At 36.6% G+C, this 18207-nt stretch overlaps 1 protein-coding gene across 2 annotated transcripts; it reads left to right on the plus strand.

Annotated features, from left to right (window-relative positions):
• Nucleotides 1-8178: 8178 nt before the first annotated feature.
• Nucleotides 8179-16232, plus strand: LOC110929806 (ribosome-binding ATPase YchF). Of its 2 annotated transcripts, XR_002587414.2 has the most exons (12): nt 8179-8469; nt 13580-13768; nt 13877-13930; nt 14028-14138; nt 14238-14300; nt 14393-14647; nt 14753-14899; nt 14984-15011; nt 15118-15188; nt 15292-15351; nt 15864-16003; nt 16073-16232. XR_002587414.2 is itself a non-coding variant. In XM_022172991.2 (11 exons), exons 1-11 carry the CDS (start codon nt 8269-8271, stop codon nt 15930-15932), a joined length of 1248 nt encoding a protein of 415 aa, XP_022028683.1. In that variant the 5' UTR covers nt 8179-8268; the 3' UTR covers nt 15933-16218. The 2 variants fall into 2 exon arrangements, 1 of the variants encoding a protein (XP_022028683.1); XM_022172991.2 differs by having other exon boundaries at nt 15864-16218.
• Nucleotides 16233-18207: the final 1975 nt, after the last annotated feature.

The raw sequence follows: 18207 nt of genomic DNA on the forward strand, positions 1-18207 counted from the left end.
CATGTAATGTGAAATCCCAAAATGTGTCATGTATGGTAAGCGAAATGTATCAACTTAAACCATATGCACAAAACAAGTCGTTGAAGTAAAACGTGGTTTAATTCAACGATATGTTCTGCGGAAAATGCATGCTCAATTGATATTAACATTTATGCGGTATTGTAAACTATGCATACATCCAAGCCTTGAGACTGCGGCGATAAACCCTTAAACAAATTAAAGGTTTATCTAAGTTATGTATATCGAATTCGGTCATTCCTTCCAGTCCTATCAAACCCAGGACTTCAGGAATGGGAGTTGTCAATTCCTATGGTACCACTACCTACTAACGAACGGCGTAGCTAGTGTTAATGAATGTATTGTCCCATGTTAAACAAACCAAATGTCATAACAAAATGAAGGCATGTGCCCATATGCTGAGTAAACATATGCAGCAGAAATGTTCATGTAAATCAATGTGTCCATATGCTGAGTAAACATATGCAACAGAAATGTTCATGTAAATCAATGTGTCCATATGCTGAGTAAACATATGCAACAGAAAATGTAATGTAAATCAATGTACTAAGTACGCACACCATGGGCATACTTAGCATGAAATGTAATGAAATCATGTACTATAATGTACTAACAACATAGCAGGCATATGACGTGAAAACATGGAAAGCATGAAAGTAACAGATAGGCACATGTGTTTCACCCCAAAACAGTTTGGAAAACAGTAAAAGATGGGGTTCTATGTACTCACCTGAGGTTGCTTTGTTGTTCTTGTGAAATAACCAGGTAATGCGAGAGGTCACGGAATATCAACGGCACCTAATAGGTAGCTATGTTAATATACCGGACCAAATCGGAAGGTCGGATAGTACGCGGGTTCGTAAACCAAACGAGTATGGAGACTCGTGTAATATGGTTCAACAAAGCCTACATACTAAAATGAAACTTAACCTAAGTGCTTACGGTCCATCACGACCCGTTTAGGTAGCTTATGCTACCTTACGCGTCGTTCGCGTAGAACGCGTCTGGAACGCCTAACATCGTGACCACAAGGTATAACCTCGGAAGGTTATAGCTATGGTCACCTAATGTGTTTGGTCAGGTCCTAATGACCGACCAAATGGGTCGGGTTCGAAAGCATAAGCGATGGTTTAGATCGCTTACCTTACGACCCTATATAAGCACTAAACTAAAAGTGACGAGCTAAGCATGTTTGAACATGCTTAACTAAGCTTAGAAAACAGTTTTGGCATCAAAACAAACGGCTTTGATGCCCACGAGTAGTTTGGTTACAAAATACGCAAGAATGCGTATTTTGGCCGAAACTACGACTCGTCACTGAGCCTAGATAACGGGGTAATCAGTAGGTATGGTCACTACGGACCATAACCATCGTGATCACGCTCACGTTATGAAGTTCCATGAACTTCGCATCGACCATAAGCTGGTCAATGCAGAAAGTCAACTAAACGTCGACTTTCGGACTCGAAAAGCGAATAAAAGAGCGAAAGAAGACTTACGGAGGGTCCCCGAGTGCTAATCAAGATCAAATAGCTCAGGTATGAAACAATGGTTTCAACTTAGAGCTTTAGATCTGATTCTTGTGGGTTTTTACACAAATGGGGGGGGGGGTATTTATAGGAAAAGTGGAACCGTTAGGATCGTTTTATCGAATATCGTGCCTTGATCTCGTGCGTACATGTGTCCAGGGGTTAAATACACTGAATTTGGCCCTTGGCCTTTCATTGGGTGAAAAGGCATTCGACCCTTTCGCAATCTGAAGAGCCAATCAGCATTAAATGTTGATTCTGCTGATCTGGGGACCCTTTACGGACCGTATGGGTTTTGCCTTACGGTCCGTAAGGCCCTAGTTTGGCAGAATTACAACTTTAGTCCCTGCAGCGCTAAAACTTGGTATTTGATGCGTTTTTGGCACGTTTAAGCTCCGTTAACCCCATTTCAAGGCTCTAAAATGAAGTTAAAGTATAGGGGACCTAAAATATGCTCAAAAATATGTCGGATGTCGGTTCGTTTGGCCGTACGGTCGCGATGTTCGGTTAATTACGACGGAGTGCGCATAAGCGCGAAAGACGATCCAAATGACGCGACGAATGGATTTTTCTTATGCCAAACACTTAGGCATAATATAAGGATGCTTACATAAATTTTTGGATGTCCGGATGTATTCAGAACGTCAGTTATGCGCGAAAGTGCAAACTTGTGCACTTTTTGACATTTTTGGCCCCTGAATGATCCAAAAGTTTGTTTTAGCATACCAAACCCCTCAAAGCCTATTTCTAAGCCATGTAAAGGATATTTATGGTATGTTTAACTTATGGACATGTTCCGGAATGTTCGTTACAGTTCAAATTGGCATACTTTCGCAGTTTGTCAAGTTTAGTCCCTGTAAGCGAATTAACTTGTTTTTGCCATACCAAAGCCTTCAAAACTTATTTCTAAGTTATGTAAAGGTTATTTAAGGTATGTTGAGTATATGTTGATGTTCCGGAGTATTTGTCGCATTAAACTGAGTACGTTTTCGCACCAGTTTGCGTATAATTCTCTAGAAAGCGATGTAGAGTTTGAAATTGAACAAAAGTCAAAACACGAAAAATGTAAAGCACAACGAAACAAACATTGGGATCAAATAACATTATTTTATTGATAATTGAACTGTTCACAATGATTACAGGCACAGATGTTACATGAAATATTGTTCATTTGTTGGGTTTGTTTATTGGGCTAAGACTTCGTAGTGGGCTAGTTAAATGTATTGGGTATTTGGGTTTAGTTATTTAGATATTAAAAGTTATATAATTTAGGTAGTATTTTTTTTTAAAATTAGATTTTACTAAAAAATTTAAAATATAAATTGATAACACTTTTTACCTAAGGGGTGCGGACGAAAAATTCCAAGGGGTGCAGACGAAAAATTCCAGGGGGTGCGGACACTTTTTCCGCACTTTTTGTTAAAAAAATAATTAAAACATTACGTAGGCCTCACGTATATTATATTTAAAATTAGAAAGTTACCCCACCCCACTTATACTGTTATCCAGGGGTGCGGACACTTTTTCCGCACTTTTTGTTAAAAAAATAATTAAAACATTACGTAGGCCTCACGTATATTATATTTAAAATTAGAAAGTTACCCCACCCCACTTATACTGTTATCCGGCGATGACTTTCGTTTTTTCCGGCCACCTTGCCGGTGACCACACACCACCACACCCCTCCACATTGTCGATGACCTCTTACCGATATTAAGCCCTATGAAGCTTCTGACGTGAACCTAAACCACCCACTCATGATTTTCACAAGTTTCCGGCGAGCATACCCTTTATTCCGGCCAACATATGCATTCCGGTGACATTTCGTTATCAAGAAACTACCAGCTGCCGGCTGTGACAGGGGGTTGCAGGTTCCGCCGTCGTAGGAGGTGACGAGTGTGACAGCTGGTTGTTGCAAAGAAGAAGGGGTGGGAAGGTGGGGTTGGTTAGCCTGCTCATTTGTCGACTTGCATCATCGTCGCCAGAATGGTTTTAAGGTCGGAACCAAGTTACCAGCCGTCCATCGGAAAAAATTCCGGTCATCTCGTAATGGTAGGGGGTTATTACAGTGGCCAACCCAGGATTTTTTTCCTGGGGGTACGGAAATTTTTTAAATATTTTAGACCCCTAGCTATATAAAAAAATTCGGTTCATAGCGGGTCGGGTCGGGTCATGTAAAACAAGTAAACCCAAACAAACAAAGTTTCATAGCGGGTCGGGTCAATTTCAATTTTCAAACAATCAAACCCTAGTTCGTACCTTCCTATTACATTAAGAAACAAAAAAGCATCAAAGTTTAAACCCTCCCTACTTCTGTTTCTCTTAATCATTAAATAAAAGAACAAAAAAACTTATCTAAAACATACCTTGGTCTATAATTAGAAGAATTCGGCAAAAAAAGTGGGACAACCACTTTCCTCTTGAGAAATTGCGCCATAACATCCATACTCATGGTTCCGATCACAAACAAAGTGATCCATGACCATTAGTTCATCGTTCCATAACATAATGTTTCTATTTTAATTTTCAACTATTCAAACAATCATGCCCTAGAATTGTGTAATCACCCCTAAAAATCATCTAAATAACATAATCATCCTAAAAATCATCTAAACAACCATATGCAACGTCAAAACAAACGATTTTTCGTACCTATTTAAGTTTTTATTACCCCTTTTCTCATATAATATCAAGAAAAATCATATAAAAAACATAAAAACTTACCGTTTGTCGATGTTCGGTTGGTTTGGAGCGGATTCCGATCACGTTTATGTCGGATTCCGGTTGATATCGACTGCTGTAGTGTTGTTGCTGTGTTGGCTGATGAAGATCCCTGGCAGGATAGGAGGCAGAGAGCACGCACAGTCGCACAGAGCGGGAGAGGAATTGAAGGGTTTTTGAGCTTATTTTAACTGTTTTAACTTAGGTGGGTTAATGGGCTAGATTATTAGTGGGCTATTGATAAGTTTATATAATGGGTTTGGTTTGGGTTTAGGTAGTATAAGTTTATATAATATAGGTAGTTTTTTTAATCAGACTTTACTAATTTTTTTTTAAATATAATCCATAATATTTTTTACCTAAGGTGTGCGGACGAGAAATTCCAAGAGGTGCGGACGAATAAATCCAAGGGGTGCGGACAAAAAAATCCAAGGGGTGCGGACGGGATTTTGGTCGGATAATAACACTAAATTTTTATTTTCCCAGGGGTGAGCCCGCCCACCTTGGCATGGGGATTGATCCGCCCCTAGGGGTTAAGTTTTTTTATTTATCTATTAAACTTGAGTTAGATGTTTACTGTTGACCATGATTCACACCATTAAACTGAGAACTTGGAGCACTATCTTTAGAAGTTTCATTTCCTTGATGATTTGAAATTTTTTAGTGGCGGACTCAGAAATTCTTTTTATAGCGGGCAGAAATTTGTAGTAGTCAATTGTCTACCACCAAGTATTAAAAAATATCCGGTTCTATTCGGGTTCGGATAGTTCCAGTGGCGGATCTAGGATTCCGACCAAGCGGGAACGTTTTATAAATAAGCTGTAACGAAATCGAAAAAACGTCAAATTTTTCCAAAATTTACACTAAAATGTCAAAAATTTTCCGACCAAGCGGTAGCGGAGGCTACCCCTTGATACACTATACATCCGCCCCTGGATAGTTCACAAAGAACACACAAATTAGGAAATTTGTATCATCACTAGCTGGTAACGTTCTCCGTTAACTTAGAAAGAGGTGGGTCATTGTGAGAAGTGGGTCACTATGGTTATTACGAAAATTGCTTCAAACCTCTCCTTTTCCTCTTTGCTACTATTATCGGTTTACATCAATACCTGTAAAAAAATTATATACAATAAATTTAATACAATTATTTCTTTATTGAGCAATAAAAGAATTCCAAAATAAATTAAAATTATGATAGACTAAATTAGTAGAGATAATATTTGTTATTGTGTGATAACCTTTTATCATAACTAAAAATACTTAAATGAAACAATAAAATAAAAAAAAGTAAACCAAATGAGAAAAAAAAGGTTAAATGAGATGACATGAAAGAAAACTTTCCGCTATTTTTTAGCGGGTAGACTTAATTAGGGATGGTAATGGGTCAGGTTTGGATTGGGTATTGGTAATTCCATACCCATACCCGGTTGTAAAATCGTGTCCCATACCCCGGGTATTTGTCGGGTAATTACCCGTTGGCTACCGGGTATACCCACGGGTATCAGGTATACCCATTAGTTTGTTAAAAGATATACATTGGGATTTCCAAATACCCTTTTTACTATTATAATTATTATATAATTTTATTTATGCAACAACTATTATAAATTAAAAATATACATTATATACATATAAGTTTTATCATAAATTACTAATAACTTTATAATATTTATACACTTATATGTATATACTTCACAACATACAAAATATAAATACTATTGTCAAATAGATATGCTAAAAGAAAATTTATTTTTTCACATTATGATCATACTAAAATAAATCACTAATAGATAAGGGTTAATGGAAAATAAAAATATAAATTAAAAACTTTGGGTATATGATCGGGTATATAGTTCGGGTAAACGGGTATGTGGTTTTGGGTAATCGGGTCGGGTATCACCTAATCCCATACCCGACCCATACCCACGAAATTTTTTAAAACTAATCCAATACCCGTCGGGTATCAGGTATACCCGTCGGGTATCAGGTATACCCGTCCCATTTGTGTCGGGTTTCGGGTATACCCGTTGGGCTCGGGTATTTTTGCCATCCCTAGACTTAATAGACTCTAGAGCCTACATCTAGTTATCATCTTCCTCGTATCATCTTCTACCTACATCTCAAACGGCTCTGCAACTATACAATGGCCGGATAAAAAAATCGATTAAACCTTTCTCACTTTCTCTCTTCCACTCTACATCAGACAATTCAAGGGGGCGACTGAAAAATTTTAAGGGGTGCGATCAGATTTTTTGCTTAAAAAATACACTAATTTTTTTTCTTTCAAGGGGTACGCCCGTCCACCCACCCATCAATGTAGGTCCGCCCCTGAGCAGAAGCTCTGGTGGCTTCCATATAAATCTTTTTCAGCATCATATATATTTTTTCTTTGAGCTGCACAATGAACATCACACACTATAATTTGTTTCTCGAGAGAGACGATGCATGGTGCTGACTTGTGCAGAATGAAGAAGATGATAGGTGGGGCCCGTGGGGTTGCGGGAATCGGAGATAAGGGGGTTAAGTTGTATAATCTACCTTATAATAAAAGATTTCAAATAATGTCACATGACATTCTCTCCTTCAACCTTATAAATTTTATTTATATTTGTTTAATAAATTTCTTTTAATATTAATATTAATTAATAATAATCAATATATAGATATCACTTATTTTTATCCTTATCTTTATCTAAAATTAATAAATAACTTCAATTTTGCAATTTAGACCCTTTGTTTTTTTTACTTTTAATCCAAAGTTTTTCATCTTTTCCAATCTAATCCCAACTCTTTTTTTATTTTCAATTTTCGTCCACCATACTTTTCATCTTTCCCAAGTTTTTCGTTTCCTTCTAAATTTTGTGAGTTAACGCACTGCAACGTGCAGGTGGCGTTCAACATTTTTTCGTATTTTTTTCCCGTCTGACTGGTCCGTCGCGTCACATATATTTTTCTGCGTTTGACAAGTTCGTCCAACACGCGGATCCTGGATGGGCTTAGTTATTTTTTTATGTGTTTTACGTTTCGGTTTAATTTCTCAGCAACGAGCGTGCGTGATTCAAAGATTTTACGTCTGCTTTTCGCTCGGCGTTATTTTTTTCCCGTTTTTATTTATTTTGATTTTACGAGTTTTTCCGGTGTTGGTGGTTGCTGACAATGGTATAGTATTGCTACTACTCAACACAGTTTTATGACAACCGCTGCAACGCAGGTGATTAATACTAGTAATTAATAAAATAGTGAGCCCCACATTAAAGATATCCTTTAAATTTTACTTTAAAATATACAAGTCTATTTCAGTTATTTTATACAGACTTAACTAAGAAAACCAATATTCATCCATTTTAAGGACTACTAGAGTAACAAATAACAAGTGAGCAAACCATATGAAACAAACATACCATTTAAAAAAGGGAAAAATTACAAGTTTTGTCCTTTATCTTTATACCACTTTTCAGGCGGTGTCCTTTTTAACGAATGTTGACAGGCGGTGTCCTTTACTATAGGTATTTTGTTGCAAGTTTAGTCCTTTACACCAAATCCAGTTAAAAAACCCAGTTAATTGTTGACAGGCGGTGTCCTTTACTAGGTATTTTGTTGTAAATTTAGTCCTTTACCTAGGTATTTTGTTGCAAGTTTAGTCTTTTACACCGAACAATTAACAGAGTTTTTTAACTTAGTTGGATGTAAAGAACTAAACTTGCAACAAAATACCTACTAAAGGACACCGCCTGTCAACATTCGTTAAAAAAGACACCGCCTGAAAAATGGTATAAAGATAAAGGACAAAACTTGTAATTTTTCCTTTAAAAAAATACCGACTGAAGGTGAAAAAATAACACATAACCATCCGGCAATTAACTCTCCATGTTTTAAACCGTCTGTATCAAAGTTTCCTGGTGGACTGGTGGTAAAACTAATAAAACCCTATAGAAACAAAACAAAAGCCTTTTGCAAACCTCCTCACATCTCTCACCATTCTTATCTCACATCAACAATGGCGAGGATAGCATGCCACCATATCTCTACACTTCCATTGAAGTCCTCCTTCATAACACGAACTCCTTCATTATTCTTGCCGGAAACATCTCTTCCGGTAGCCTTCCGCCGCCGTTTCTCTTCCAAAATAAGCATGAGCCTCAAAGCCGGAATCGTCGGCCTCCCTAACGTCGGCAAATCCACTTTATTCAACGCCGTTGTAAGTATCAGTCACGCACCTATAGCTCAATTTGTATCTTCTGTTACATAGAATATTCTAATTAGAAGTTTGAACTCGATTTATACTGGAAAACTTGTTTATATGCGTATGTTGAATTGCAATACGTCACTGTAGTTTTGTTCAGTTGATTATTAGGAAATTAGGTCTTGAAGGTGATTTTTAGAGTGTGCATATGATGTATCATTATTTTAGGAACATAAACAAATGATACACATAAGGACTCTAGCATTGTAGACTGATACTCTGATAATGTGTATCTTCTGCTACATCGAGTTTGAACATTGAACTCGATTCTAATGGTCGGAACACCTGTTTGTATAGGTATGTTGTAACTGAAATAAGTAATTGCAGTTTTGTTCAGTTGATATATAGGAAATTAGGTCTGAAGGTGATTGTTAGAGTGTGCAAATACGTCACTCCTTTTTTACCAAACACTGATAATGTGTATCTTCTGGTACATCGAATTTGAACATTGAACTCGATTTCTAATGGAGTGCTTGTTTGTATTCGTATGTTGTAGTTGAAATATGTAACTGCTGTTTTCTTCGGTTGATATTTAGGAAATTAGGTTTGAAGGTGATTGTTAGAGTGTGAAGGTGATTGTTAGAGTGTGCAGAGACGTCATTCCTTTTTGACCTTCAGAAACAGTGCATCTGATGTATTGTGTTATATATATTTTAGGAATATAAATAAATGATACACAATAAGGATTCTAGCGTTGTAGACTGATATACTCTGATAACGTTCATCTTTTGTTACATTGAATTTGAACACTGGACTCGAATTTAAAATGGAGCGCTTGTTTGTATATGTATGTTATAATTGAAATATGTAGCTGTCGTTTTCTTCAGTTGATATTTAGGAAATTACGTCTGAAGGTGATTGTTAGAGTGTGCAGAGATGTCATTCCTTTTCGATTTTCGTAAACAGTGCATCTGATGTGTTGTATTATAAGTTTTTTAGGAACACAAATACATGATGCACAATAAGGACTCTAGGAATGTAGACTGATACTCTGATAATTTCTAAAGTGGAGATGAATCTGGAATCTACGTTGAATTGACTGCTTTAAGCTCAATAGGATTCTCAAGTTTTTGGGAGGTTTTGATAACCGTGTCATTCTTTGTGAGGAATTGTGTTGTATGTACGGTTGTTTACCTTCATTTGGGAGGTTTGGTAGTAGAAATGTAAAATGTCGCGTTGATGAACTGTAGGTTTATGTATGGAAGCACAGTTGTAGGTTCAGTACTAATGATTCTTTGGTTTGATTGTTAAAGCTCTGTGTTGAAACTTGAAAGAGTTAAATCAGCTACTGCAAGGCATTAGTCAATAGCTACTGAAAGAGTTTTTGGGACCCTTGGTTTAAAAAAGCGCGAGGCGCTCTGAAGCGTTTTGGTTCCAAAAGCTTTAAGCGAAGCTTCAAGCGCGAAGCTAGAGCTTCACGTATACGAAGCGCTCAAAAAAATATATTTGTACACATCAATATGACATATTCTACTTGTTAATCAATAATAAACTCAAAAACATGATTAAAAAACATACTTAACACATAAAAAAATAGTGAAAACATAAATTAAAGTCGATTATTGGAGTAAGTATGAAGAATCGATGGAGAAGAGGGAGGGAAGAGCGGCTGAAGATGTTTACTAACGTTATTTTTTTTAGGGAAAAGAAGTAGCGGGCCTCAGTTGAACTCTATTAGAGACTATTGGGCCTAAATAAAAAACCCAAATCTGACCTGATTGGGCTGAAGCGTCGCTTCAAACCAATGGCGCTTCGGGCTTAAAGCGCGCTTCAAAACGCTTCACGTGATTTGTCGCCTCAGAGCAAAAAAAGCGACAACCCTAGCGCTTCATCGCCTCACGCTTTAAGCTCGCTTTTTTAAACCAAGTCTTGGTTTAAAAAAGCGCGAGGCGCTCCGAAGCGTTTTGGTTCCAAAAGCTTTAAGCGAAGCTTCAAGCGCGAAGCGAGAGCTTCACGTATACGAAGCGCTCAAAAAAAATATTTGCACACATCAATATGACATATTCTACTTGTTAATCAATAATAAACTCAAAAACATGATTAAAAAACATACTTAACACATAAAATAGATAGTGAAAACATAAATTAAAGTCGATTATTGGAGAAAGTATGAAGAACCGATGGAGAAGAGGGAGGGAGGAGCGGCTGAAGATGTTTACTAACGTTATTTTTTTTAGGGCAAAGAAGTAGCGGGCCTCAGTTAAACTCTATTAGAGACTATTGGGCCTAAATAAAAAACCCAAATCTGACCTGATTGGGCTGAAGCGTCGCTTCAAACCAATGGCGCTTCGGGCTTAAAGCGCGCTTCAAAACGCTTCACGTGATTTGTCGCTTCAGAGCAAAAAAAAGCGACAACCCTAGCGCTTCATCGCCTCACGCTTTAAGCTCGCTTTTTTAAACCAAGTTGAGACCATGTACCATGTTTTATGAGTTATTTGATCATGGACTCATGCAGCATGTAGTTGCTTGATTCTAGGTTCTATTTTTTCTTGTTTTTTATAAACTTCGTTTTTAGTTAAACAAGTGTAGTGAGTTTTCCAATAGCTATTGTGATTCTCTCCTGCCTTATTTGGGGGCCTGAATCTTCGGGAAACAATCTTCCTTTCTTATATGGATTTCGAAACTTCTTTCACTGCACGTGCACCACTTATCTTCAATGATGGAGGCACATATGGAGGCAAATGATTTCTAGGAAGCCGTTAAGGAGGACTAAGGAGTTCCTCCTTTGCATGAAAACGCGAACATAGCGCAAATAAAGGGTTAAAAGGAGATAATACAACTAAGTCAAAGACTAGAACGACGTTACCACTGAAGAATTTTGCCAGAACTATGACAACAAACTTGGCATGTAACGTGTTGAATTTCTTGAAAGAAGAGTATGCAGTAGGCTAAAGGAACAAGAGAATGCATATTCTCAACCTGATAAGAGAATTGGAACCTCAAAAGATGAAGGATGTAGAGACAATCAGAGAGTATTTTGGTAACTTGTCTCTGAAGTCTGAACTATCGATTAAGATTAGTTTGGCAGAATTGTTGAACGCGTTGCAACCACAAGAACAAAGAAAGCTAATGAAAGTGGAAGTATGTGCTACTTAAAGAGGTGCAGTAAAACTCAAGGACCAAAGGGAAAATGAAAAAAAGGCGTATCGCTATGAGAACTCAGGTTCTGATTCTTCTACATGAATGGAAGAACAGAATATGTTTTTTCTTCCTGGGTGTTCTTTAACCGAAACCCGAAAACCGACCCGAACAAAATTAACCCGAACCCAATTATGGTGTTACACGATTAACCCGAATCCGAACAAGATGGAACTCGAAACCTGAAAATAGTATTCAGGTCGGTAATTGGGTTAAAAAAAGTCAACCGGGTTGACCCTATTAACCCGAATTACATAAAAAAATGTCACTTATATTTATACATACATAATAAAAGAAAATTCTAAAGTTCCTTCTATATGTTTTTGTTTTTTTGTTATAATATGATGCTTTGTTTCAGTGTTTCGTTGGTTGTTTGAGCAACTAAAAGGATTCGGTTCGGTTGATATGATTTGACGTTTTCTTTTTATTTTATACGATTGGTTGATATGGTTTGGTTTTGTGCTTATTGTATATGACGTTTTTTAGGTAATATATACGTTAAATGCATGGGTTTGAACGGAATATCGTATTGGGAGTGTTTTTAGTTGTCCTTTTGTGTTTTTTTACTTATAATCATGTTAAGTTAATTTGTAAAGTATGCATTGCAACTGTATACCGATTAACCCTACCCAAAACCGAATAACCCGAATTTTATATGGGTTGGGTTACGGATAGGATTCCCATAACAAAAAACCCGAATAACCCAAAACCCGATTAAAAAACCCGAAGAACACCCCTACCTGTAAGTAATATGGGCAGAAAGGTAATCCACCATTTAAATGTTGGAGGAGGCCAGATTAACAATGTTAGAAATGTTAGAAGATGAGACATCATCTGAAGATTCAACATTCAACATTATAATGTGAATGCTGGACAAGCTGCAAAACAAAAAGAGGAGTAACAATTATCTGTGGCAACGTGTTTTGCAACTAGCAATTCAAGTGACACGTAGCATATTGATATTGGTGCCACAAATCACATGACATTTGATCTTAGTCTCTTTAAAGACAAAGGAACTGTGGCATTTAAAGGCTCTTGAGATACAAAACTAATAGAAGATGTGTATTTTGTACCAGACATGCATCAAAAGATGCTAAGGATTGGTCAACTGCTTGAGAGAGGGTTCATAGTTATCTTTAACATCACTTATTTTCAAATCAAGGATGCATAAGGCAATGGTGTAGTTAAAGTAATGATGAAGGTGAGGAGCTTTACACTAGATCCTTCTGAGAAAGAGCAAAAAGCCTATTCTGCAACAAAGCTCAATACTGAAGTTTGGCGCAAAAGGCCAGGTCATTTTCTGCTACTGTGATAAATGTACAAAAGAAAGATCTTGATAAGTTTGTACTTTGTAGCTGCTTTACCAGATTGCAAGACTTGTTAGGTCAATTTCATATGGCTAGATGATTGTTGTATGTGAAGAGCGTGGTACACCGTACACGGAACTGATTGCATTTGGGTTTAAAAAAAGCCTTAGTGAAGCACCGTCTACATTAAAGGCGATGAAATCAATTTTGTTGCTGTTTCACTATATGCAGATTTCCATTACAGGAAGTAGTGGCAAGCTTGTTAAAAAGTTCAAAGAAGATACACAACATACTTTTGTGATGGCATATCAAGTAGAGATTACAAAGTTCAATCTATCTTTTATATCTGTACTGTATCAACTTGTTAAACCAGATTAAAAAGTTCAACCCCTATTAATTGTTGTTTACTTATTTATACAAAAGTGTTCTGTACTGTATCAACTTGCTAAACCAGATTACAAAGTCTGTCTAGCTTAATTGTTTCTAACTTTTGGTACATTCATTATCTGTGCCCTAATTATATAGCTATATAAATCATCATTTTACAATCTATCTTTTATATCTGTGCCCTGATTATATATAACTATATAGATCATCATTTTACAATCTATCTTTTATAGGTTGAAAATGGAAAAGCTCAGGCTGCTAACTTTCCGTTTTGTACAATTGAACCGAATGTTGGAATCGTTGCTGTTCCTGATCCACGTCTCCAAGTACTCTCTAATCTCAGCAAATCTCAACGGTCGGTTCCAGCATCTATCGAATTCGTAGATATTGCTGGCCTTGTGAAGGGAGCCAGTCAAGGGGAGGTTTAGAAAATATAATTTTCTTACTTTCTAATATAAGTTCTTAGATGTATTCTATATAAATTTAACCACTATTTGTTAACACAAATGCTTTGTCAATGATTGTCACAGGGCTTAGGTAATAAATTTTTGTCACATATACGTGAAGTGGATTCCATACTTCAGGTTTGTTGGCTTTTTAAAAATCTTAATTAAATGATTAATAAATCATTTGGTTATTTAATCTGTTATGTTTTAAATCTTTAATTTGCCCTTGTGTCAGGTTGTACGTTGTTTTGAAGATAACGACATTGTTCATGTGAACGGGAAAGTTGACCCCAAGTCAGATATTGATGTCATCAACTTAGAGCTAGCTTTCTCAGATTTAGACCAGGTATTATATATTACTATCACAATCGATTCTTACTAGTCTTTGATAACATGCTATAGCTGTAGCATTTTATAATAAGCTGAACTGATACAAGAAATGCAGATCGAGAAAAGAATAGAGAAACTCAAAAAGAGCAAAACTAGTAATTCACAAGTCAAAGCTAAGGTAAAACCGATTTCAGTTATGAGTTATCCGCATTGATTAATAATCATTCTTTTCATTACATGATTTTTTCTTTGCAATTGTTTGAATTTCAGGAAGAAGCCGAAAAGTCAGCCCTAGAAAAAATACAAGCGACACTAATGGATGGAAAACCAGCAAGATCAGTGGCTTTAACAGATTTTGAAAGGGAATCTATACAACATCTCTGTTTACTTACAATGAAGCCCGTGATTTATGTGGCAAATGTTGCGGAGTCTGATTTAGCTACACCTGAAAGTAATTCGTATGTGAATAATGTGAAGGAACTTGCTTCTGAATTAAAGTCTGGCATAGTAACTGTCTCAGCACAGGTACTGAAAATTTGATCATCTAGATTGTCATGTTTTATATATCAAGTTTTTTCTCTTATAAAGTTTTAAGTGTTGATGTGACTAAAATTAGGGTTTCAATTGCAGGTGGAGTCAGAGTTAACTGAACTCCCATTAGAAGAAAGAGCGGAATTTTTGACGTCTCTTGGTGTGGACGAGAGCGGGCTTGGAAATCTTATTAGGGCGACGTATAACCTTCTCGGCTTACGTACATACTTCACTTCTGGAGAAAAGGTGCGGGAAACTGTTTTTTTTTTTTAATTAGTGATTTTTGTATACTTTACTCATAAAGGATTTTTTTTTTCATTCTTGTTGCAGGAAACTAAAGCATGGACAATACATGCAGGTTAAAGTTTAATCTAATTACATGTTCTACAAAAATAAATTAATAAATAAATTAAACGTGTTCATTTCAAGGCTAATATAACTAACAATACCCTTTGATGTGCTAGGAATGACTGCACCCCAAGCTGCAGGGGTTATCCATTCTGATTTCGAGAAAGGTTTCATTAGAGCAGAGACGGTGAGTGTGTTGGATAATAAGCCAAATACGTTTTCAGAGTAAATCTTTTTTTTTTGTTGGTTATTATTCTATAATTATGTACTTTTTTAATGAATATTATCAGGTGGCATATAACGATTTTGTTGCTGCTGGTTCATTGTCAGCTGCAAGGGAGAAAGGACTTGTAAGTTGATTTTCTAATCTAAATCTCTGTAGCTTTGCTTTTGATGTTTTTCGTTAAAAGTAATGTGCTCATGAAGTTTTAACTCTTTAATGTTTTTCGTTATATGAATAAATCAGAATAGGCTTTAAATGGGTTGAATGAGTCATACTGGTTGAAAGTCGTCTAAATTTTTAATTGTATATATTATATATAATGCATACAACCTTGTTAGTCTTGCTCATTAGAAAATTTATCTTATTTTTGTAACATTATTGTTTTTGTCATCATAATAACATTAATCATCTATGAATAATTCTAATTTCTAAAAATGGGCAAAAAGTGCTAGCGAGTTAGTTAACACGACACGGCATGTAGCATCGTACCAGATATAACACGTTTCAGTCCAAACCTGTTTTGACCCATTACCGAGCCTGCCCATCTCGCCCATCTTGCCAACTCTATTCATGCAATCTGTTAATTCATATAAATTTCTCGTAATTTCATTTACACAAGGTCTATCCTTCTATATGCAGTTGAGGTCTGAGGGGAAAGAATATGTTGTACAAGAAGGCGATGTTATGTTGTTCCGGTTTAACGTCTAATGATGTTGGAGTAAACTATAAATTTTTGCCTCGCACAGTTATTAAGTCGTTCAACATACAATTTTCTTGAGGTAAGTTTCTCGCATGCGATACACTTAATTCATTTTCAAAAAATGATTTATTTATATGAAATTACAAAGCAAGGAACAAGTCAAGGGGTTATTCCTTTATAGACAAGGAACACTGTGATGATGTTGAGGTGGCTGATTTAAGGTTTTTGATATAAATAGATACAACTTGTTGATGGTATCAATTATATACTGTTAGTAGTGGTTTGTTGCCATTATTCTAGTTTTGATTGATTGGATTTGGATATATATTGCTGTTGCTTTTAATCAAACACATGGTGACTTAGAAGCTAGCTAATGTGGATGTTATGTGTCTTGCTTCCAACATCAAATCCTTTTGTGAAAAGATAATGTGCATTAACTGGCATATATGTTTCTTCAAAAAATTAAAATTTAATAGCGATTTGATTGTATATTTAATTATTTATTGACATTGTGCTTGTTTTCCACCATCTTTGTGGTAGGGTCCAATGGGGTGAGAATTCTTTGTAAACTTTATGAGACACTTGCCGACAACATCCTGTACTTGACGGTCCATGGGTCCTGGGCTACTTACTGGTCCTAAGACCAGGGGAGTGGTGGGGCTTGGGTTGGGCATTTGATGACACGTGTATCTTGAATATTCCCAATCCAAAGCCAAGTTTTAAAGGGGTATGGTTGGGGCTTGGGTTGGGCGTGGCTGGGCGGGTGGCTATGCCACATCAACAATTATTTTTAATATATATTTATATTTATAATTATATAAAAAATAAACATACATATTTAAGAAAAAATACATAAACATACATAATAATTATCAAAATAAAAGACAGTCATTCTTCGTCGGTTTCGAACCCAGGCATCGTTGAAACGTGTTCCACCAAATCAGCTCGAAGGTTCTGATGTATATCCCTTGACTTTATTAAAAATTCATTTGCCGCTTTATCTTCGTCTGTTATGTTACCTGGTTGGGGGTCATCGTCATCATAGTAGGTAACGACCGCTCTACCTTCATCATCCAAAATCATGTTGTGAAGAATGATACATGTGTACATCACGTTTCCAATCTGATCCTTGTCCCATAGTCGACAAAGAATTGCCAATATTTGCCACCTTTTCTTCAAAACACCGAATGCTCGCTCGACGTCTTTGCGTGCAGCCATCTGGACCCTGTTAAACTTTAATCTCTTTGGATCTGTGGTACCGTGTTTTGTGAACGATTTTACAAAAACCCCCCACTCTGGGTAAATCCCATCAACTAGGTAGTACCCGTACACGTACTCAACCCCGTTTACAAAGAAACTTCCTTTGGGTCCTATACCATTTATCCGATCATTGAAAAGAGGCGAGTGGTTTATGATGGTAATATCATTATGTGAACCTGGCATACCGAAGAACGCATGCCATATCCAAAGATCTTGGGACGCAACCGCTTCAAGCATGATGGCTGGCACCCCGTGAAATCCACTAGTGTGAGCACCTTGCCATTGGGTAGGACAAAGTTCCCAGGGCCATTTCATACAATCTAAACTACCTATCATCCCGGGTAGCCCATGATAATCAGTGTGATGTTCCAATATTTGTTGCATGTCACTGAAGGAGGGCTTTCTCAAATATCTTTTCTTATAAAGTTCTAGAATACACGAACAAAAGTTGTGAAGAGTTTCTCTAGCTACACGTGCAGACATTTTTAAATAGTCATCCATAATGTCCGAACTATTGCCGTACGCTAACTGCCTAAGTGCGGCCGTAACCTTTTGCCACGTACTAAATCCTAATTGCCCGATTACATCGGGTTTTTGTTGGAAATAATCATATTTCTCCTCAAGATCTCTAGATATTCTTAAAAATAAGTTTCTACTCATACGAAAACGACGCCTAAACATTTTTTCATCATACTTAGGTTCCGCTGAGAAGTAATCGCTTACCAACAAATCGTTAGCGGTGTGCCGTTCACGAGCGATGTACCTCCTCCTCCGTTTAGGTTGTTGAGTCTCTTCCTCATCGTCTTCGTCTTCCACGATAGCTTTCACCACCGCCGCGATCGTTTGTAGAAATATTTCCGCACCATCGTCAGATGATGATGACAATTCACTATAACTTGAAGAACTCATGGTAAATTGTGTTTTATGTGTTTGATATTGTGTGAGAAAAATGTTAAATGTGGTAAGTATATATAAAAGAATTTTTTTTTTTTTTTTTTTTTTAAACTAGCCCCAACGGCTACT

Source organism: Helianthus annuus, chromosome 3 (genome assembly GCF_002127325.2).
Source record: "Helianthus annuus cultivar XRQ/B chromosome 3, HanXRQr2.0-SUNRISE, whole genome shotgun sequence".
Taxonomy (NCBI): domain Eukaryota; kingdom Viridiplantae; phylum Streptophyta; class Magnoliopsida; order Asterales; family Asteraceae; genus Helianthus; species Helianthus annuus.

Coding starts and splice junctions, on each gene's coding strand:
- LOC110929806 (XM_022172991.2), top strand. CDS start 8,269: ATGGCGAGGATAGCATGCCACCATATCTCTACACTTCCATTGAAGTCC. Junction 15,189..15,291: donor GTTTCATTAGAGCAGAGACG/GTGAGTGTGTTG, acceptor GAATATTATCAG/GTGGCATATAACGATTTTGT. Junction 15,352..15,863: donor CTGCAAGGGAGAAAGGACTT/GTAAGTTGATTT, acceptor TTCTATATGCAG/TTGAGGTCTGAGGGGAAAGA.